This window comes from Protomyctophum parallelum (assembly GCF_964188405.1).
Source record: "Protomyctophum parallelum genome assembly, chromosome: 6".
NCBI lineage: Eukaryota > Metazoa > Chordata > Actinopteri > Myctophiformes > Myctophidae > Protomyctophum > Protomyctophum parallelum.
In genome coordinates, this window is record NC_139701.1 from 33,911,726 (window position 1) to 33,918,219 (window position 6,494).

At 44.8% G+C, this 6,494-nt stretch overlaps 1 protein-coding gene across 1 annotated transcript in view; it reads left to right on the forward strand.

The window, feature by feature from the left end:
- Positions 1-1,429: 1,429 nt before the first annotated feature.
- The window catches only part of LOC310859940 (ceruloplasmin-like), a gene marked incomplete at its 5' end in the record, with an annotated part of 20,643 nt that continues 15,578 nt past the window's right edge, over positions 1,430-6,494 (forward strand). Inside the window, 5 exons of the mRNA XM_083766707.1 lie at positions 1,430-1,593; positions 2,929-3,160; positions 3,192-3,234; positions 3,987-4,199; positions 5,749-5,937. Coding sequence (XP_083622833.1) covers positions 1,430-1,593; positions 2,929-3,160; positions 3,192-3,234; positions 3,987-4,199; positions 5,749-5,937 — 841 coding nt within the window. The remainder of the gene's footprint in view (positions 1,594-2,928; positions 3,161-3,191; positions 3,235-3,986; positions 4,200-5,748; positions 5,938-6,494) is intronic.

The window sequence follows — 6,494 nt, forward strand, 5'->3', positions numbered from 1 at the left end:
GTGTGCCGCGGGTTCGACTCCCGAGCCCGACACGGCCTTTACTGCATGTCATCCCCCCATCTCTCTCCCGTTTCCTGGAAGCCTACTGTCTGTCCCTTCAAAAAAACAATAAAAAGGCGTAAGCCGCAAAAAAATATATAAAAAAAAAACAATGTCAAATCCTAACCCTTCCCTAGTATACCCATTCTTCCTAGATGCCCAGTTTTCCCTAGTGCCCACTCTTCCCGAAGCCTGGTGCCCATAGACATATGCCCATAGACATAAAAAGGTAGACGCCTCTTCCGGCTCTGGGGCACATATCAAAATTGAAGGCACAATTTTCCCGAGATTCCTTGCGAAGCGTGAGCGGAAGTTTGTAAAGCGCGCTGTGATTGTCCAGTAGTCACTTGAGTGACAGCGAGAGACATGGAGGAGTCGCATAAGTGATGTCACTTGGGCAGTGATGTCACTTAGGCAGTGACGCAGTGTGCCTTCAGCAAATACCTTCAGCACTTCCGCTTGACTTCCTGCCTTCAATGGAGACACGTCGCTCCAATGAACTGCAGCGGCCAATGATAGGCATCTATTTTCTTATCTATGCTGGTGCCCACTCTGTTTTGGTACCCAGATTTCTCTAGTATATCCACTCTTCCTAGATACCCAGTTGTCCCTAGTGCCCAAAATGTTTTGGTCCCCACTCTCTAGGTCATCCTCATGAGGAGCCCTCCATCGTTGCTTGCAGTTGGTGCCCACCCTTCCTGATTATGTCATACTATTTTGCATGTAGGCCTATCATACCCCAGCACAAGCTAGGGGGATGTTGCCTCTTCTTGATATTTCTTGGTAAGAATAAGCACCCCAGTACTGGGGGGTTTAACAGGAGGTGGACCCAAGGTTTTAACAAGCTGTAAATGACTATCGAGACAATTAGTTTACTAATCTGATATTAGCATCATCCAATGCTATTTACTAACGGACTGTCTCTTCCTCCCTGTCAGGGTGCTCTGTGAGAGTCAAACCCAACTCTTCTTTTCTTTGTTTTCTTTTGACTACCGCTGCGCTTTGTCCCTATCTGGTCTTAGTGGGGGTCATTTACACTACCTAACCCTTGGTAAATGTGTTGTGCAGCTGCATGTTTGCTCTCTCTGTGTTGTAATCAGTTCCAGTACCCCCGTTTAGGCCGGGTATGTCCTGGACTGGAGTTTCCAGAGGTGCGTGTTATTGATCAGGTGTTTTCACTTGTTGTGTAAATCCAAACTTTTTGGAACCCTGGAGACCCTGGAGACCCTGACCCCTTAGTCCTGATTGGTTGTTGCCTGCAGCTGTCTGTCAACTAAGAGCTTTATAAAACAGAGAGGGAAGTTCTACAGGCCAAACGACCATCGTTCGCCTGTAGGCCTATACAGCACATATTTGTCGTTCTAATCTTCATCATTATCTTCCTCTCGACATGCATCAGGTCCTAGGCTGGAGGCTGCTGTGGCTGCTGTGTGCCACAGCAGCGTGTGTGTCTGGGATAAGGCGAGAGTACTTCATCCAAATAGAGGAGGTAATCTGGAACTACGCGCCGTCTGAGATGAACCTCATACAGAACCGCACACTGCCACAGGATGAGTATGTGGTGCACACACACACACACACACACACACACACACACACACACACACACACACACACACACACACACACACACACACACACCACACACCACACACACACACACACACACACACACACACACACACACACACACACACACACACACACACACACACACACACACACACACACACACACACACACGGTCATGTCACTTTAGGGCATCACCTTGAATGAACGCAGACTACCTACATACTGTTTAGACTGTATGTGACCGTCAATCATTTATGCCATAGCAAAATAACAAAGTAGTGTTTGCTCTTATTCAACAATGGCTGCACAGTCAGTTGAATGTCTATACTTTTAATTATACCATATTTATGTAAATGTAATGTAAATATGTTCTACATACTGTCAAGGAATACGGTCTACTGTGTCTATTTATATTCATCCTACCTATTTAGAAAAGCACAATGTTGTCAACAGATATTCAGTTGTGTGCCGTTAATTTATTGAGAATCTTTGTTTAAATATGTTTTGTTTAAATATAAAAAATAATAATTATACAGTCGTTTTATAATACAAAAGATACAAAACAAATGGTTTGTTTTCAACAATATCTAACAACATATTCATACAATATCAATATATATTAACAACATGGCAGGGATGGGCAGCATTTATTTCCAGAGGGCCATACTGACTTTGACAAAGTGAGTGAAGGGAATACACACAAACGCCTGGTGACAGGTGGGCGACCTCGCCCGGCTTTTCAAGGCAACCTCGCTGGACTTTAGGGGCGACCGTACAGGCGGGGTATCCAATGAAAAGATTACTTACATAAAACACTTCAATGCCGTATCAACTATTAAACAAGCCTATACATTTATGCTGTATCTTATCTTATCTGAGTTTATTAACACACCACCAATGTTAATTATAGGCTATAGTACATTACTGGAGAATTAAAAGTCAGCATTGCATTAAATATTACACAGCTTTACCTGCAAAATGCATTCAACAAAACATTCAACAATAGCCTATACAAGTCTGTTTATTGACACTTAATGCTGTTAGACAGGACATCAACCAATTACATCAGAGGTTCCCAAACCTTTTAGCCTGTGAGCCAAAAGAGAAATGAGATGTTTGTGCGGGACTCAAACTAGTGAAAATAGCCGATCTACCAGTTCACAATGTGTCGTGAAGCGGCGTGTTGTGAGCTTGTAGATCTGCTATTTTCACTACGTCTTAAACATTTTTATTATTTAATTTATGGAATTTCTTAGATAGATTGATTGATTTATTTATTCACTCTCTCCCTCTCTCTCTCTCCCCCTCCACCTGCAGAGAGGCCTCTGTCTTCCTAGCCCGTGGTCCCCAGCGTATTGGCTCCCGGTACAAGAAGGCTGTGTACAAGCAGTACACAGACTCCTCCTTCAGGACGGAGGTGGTAAAGCCAGAGTGGCTGGGCTACCTGGGACCGCTGCTGACCGTGGAGGAGGGAGACACCCTGGTGGTCCACATGAAGAACAACGCGTCGTCGCACTCCTACAGCATGCACCCCCATGGACTCAACTACAGCAAGAGTAATGAAGGTAGGTGAAGAACACAGCATCCACCCCCATGGACTCAACTACAGCAAGAGTAATGAAGGTAGGTGAAGAACACAGCATCCACCCCCATGGACTCAACTACAGCAAGAGTAATGAAGGAATATAGGGATATATTATGACGACGTATATTAATTTGATATCGCTGTTGTCGAGCAGAAACTTCTTATCCCCATATTCTAACTTTTGCTGTGTTTTCTTTGTAAATTAATGCCATACAGCGTCACACAAAAGCATCAAAAGTAGCAGATCTACAAACTTGTGGATCTGCTACTTTTGATGCTTTTGTAATTTTTCAGTTTTTTATTTATTTATTTATTTGAATCTTGAGGTTTTGGACAGAGACGATCGTTGCTGTCAGGCAGAAACCCTGTATCTGTTCAACTTTGTATACAGTTTTTTTGTTTTCTTAATGCCATACTTCAAAGTTCATACAAGTGTGTTGCAAAATGTAGTGAAAATAGCCGATATACCGTACAAGCTCATCGGGATGTGACACATTGTGAGATCTGCTATTTTCACTATTTTAAAAAGTTTTTTAGATTTTTTTTAATCAATATGGAACCGTTTTGGACATACAAGATTTCCACCCGACAGCAACATTATATAGCCTACTGTACATGCACGCACGCACGCACGCACGCACGCACGCACGCACGCACGCACGCACGCACGCACGCACGCACACACACACACACACACACACACACACACACACACACACACAGAGCCTGCCAAGTGTCTTTGTGTTAACCCTATGTGTGTGTGTATGTATGTGTGTGCCTTCCTTCCCAGGAGCCAAGTATCCAGATGAGACGGGTCCAGAGCAGAAGCATGACGACGCAGTGGCCCCCAGCGGCATGGTGACATACGAGTGGACCCTGACCGAGTCCCACAGCTCCACAGCGGAGGACGGCAACTGTCTGACCCAGTTCTACCACTCCCATGTGAACGCCCCGAAAGATATCGCCTCAGGACTCATAGGACCACTCATCACCTGTAAGAAAGGTAAAGATATCGCCTCAGGACTCATAGGACCACTCATCACCTGTAAGAAAGGTAAAGATATCGCCTCAGGACTCATAGGACCACTCATCACCTGTAAGAAAGGTAAAGATATCGCCTCAGGACTCATAGGACCACTCATCACCTGTAAGAAAGGTAAAGATATCGCCTCAGGACTCATAGGACCACTCATCACCTGTAAGAAAGTTAAAGATATCGCCTCAGGACTCATAGGACCACTCATCACCTGTAAGAAAGGTAAAGATATCGCCTCAGGACTCATAGGACCACTCATCACCTGTAAGAAAGGTAAAGATATCGCCTCAGGACTCATAGGACCACTCATCACCTGTAAGAAAGGTAAAGATATCGCCTCAGGACTCATAGGACCACTCATCACCTGTAATAAAGGTAAAGATATCGCCTCAGGACTCATAGGACCACTCATCACCTGTAAGAAAGGTAAAGATATCGCCTCAGGACTCATAGGACCACTCATCACCTGTAAGAAAGGTAAAGATATCGCCTCAGGACTCATAGGACCACTCATCACCTGTAAGAAAGGTAAAGATATCGCCTCAGGACTCATAGGACCACTCATCACCTGTAAGAAAGGTAAAGCCTGCTCTAGTCTGTACCAGTCCAGACCGCATTAATGCGACTAGACACAACTCTTGTCTAGTTGTCCAGTTTCAAGGCCAGTCCACACCAATGCAACTCCTTGCAAACTACCATTGGGGATAATGGTTGCAAGTAGTTGCATGTTGCAAGGGTTGCATTGGTGTGGACTGGCCTTTAAAGTAATTGCATTGCCAGTGTTGCAAAATTACTGAATAAGCCGTGAATCAAGTGTGAATACTATAGAATAACATGATTCAGACATGCAGTGTAATATCAATATTATTCATAATCCAATAATGAACGATAATACACTTAGCTCTTGAATCAGAAGACACACACACACACACACACACACACACATGACGTAATTACTGTCAACTGGCTGTCAATGGTGACGTAATTACTGTCAACTGGCTGTCAATGGTGACGTAATTAATGTCAACTGGCTGTCAATGGTGACGTAATTACTGTCAACTGTCAATGGTGACGTAATTACTGTCAACTGGCTGTCAATGGTGACGTAATTACTTGCCATCGAGATCTGCCAGTAAAACCTCTCCATGACTCTATCATAGGTTTTCTGTACGCCTCTCTGTAAAACATTGGAATTAAAGACTAAAGTCGGGTTATAACTGGCTTTCGATGGTGACGTAATAAAGGTAGGTTTCAGATTACATACATGTATACATAGAGGCATTACCTTTAATACACCCGACACTGAAACATATCTTTATTACGTCACCATCGAGAGCCAGTTATACCCCGGCATTGGTATACATATCTTCATTACGTCACTCTCAAACTCCATACCACGGCATACGAATCGAAGCGCCGGATAAACCACATACGCGCTCTGCTTGCGCAAGTAATTAATGTCAATGATATAGAGTAGGCTACAAGAATGCAAGTTGACTGCTCCTCTCCTGTGCAGGAACTCTGGAGAGTCTGGATCTGGCTGGAGACGGAGACGGATCAAGAGATTACCTGTATGCTCTGTTGTTCATGGTGTCCGATGAGAATATGAGTTGGTACCTCGATGACAACATTAACATCACCATCACCAACCCCGCCCCAAACCTGGAGGAAGACGAGGACTTTCAGGAGAGCAATAAAATGCACGGTGAGTCCATAAACCACCCAGGAAACCACATTTCTACTGCTGCAGTCAAAGGGGATTCCCCCCCCCCCCAATATTACATGTTATATTACCATAAAAATGGTTATTTGGGGACCCACTTGCAAAACCCTCACAGCCCCAAAGTGGTCCCCAGCGCACACGTTAAGAATCACTGTATTAGATTACATTCAGCAGCACCTTTGGGCAGGTCCAGGTAATTTGTGACGCCAAGGATTCAAACCCCGGGCTGTCACTTGGCCTGGGGAGATATTAGGCTTGATGCATGAGCTGGCAGGGCTACTCTGACAGACGCACGCACGCATGCACGCACACGCACACGCACACGCACGCACGCACACACACACACACACACACACACACACACACACACACACACACACACACACACACACACACACACACACACACACACACACACACACAAACACACACACACACACACACACACACACACACACACACACACACACACACACACACACACACACACACACACACACACACACACACACACACACACACACACACACGTGCGCGCA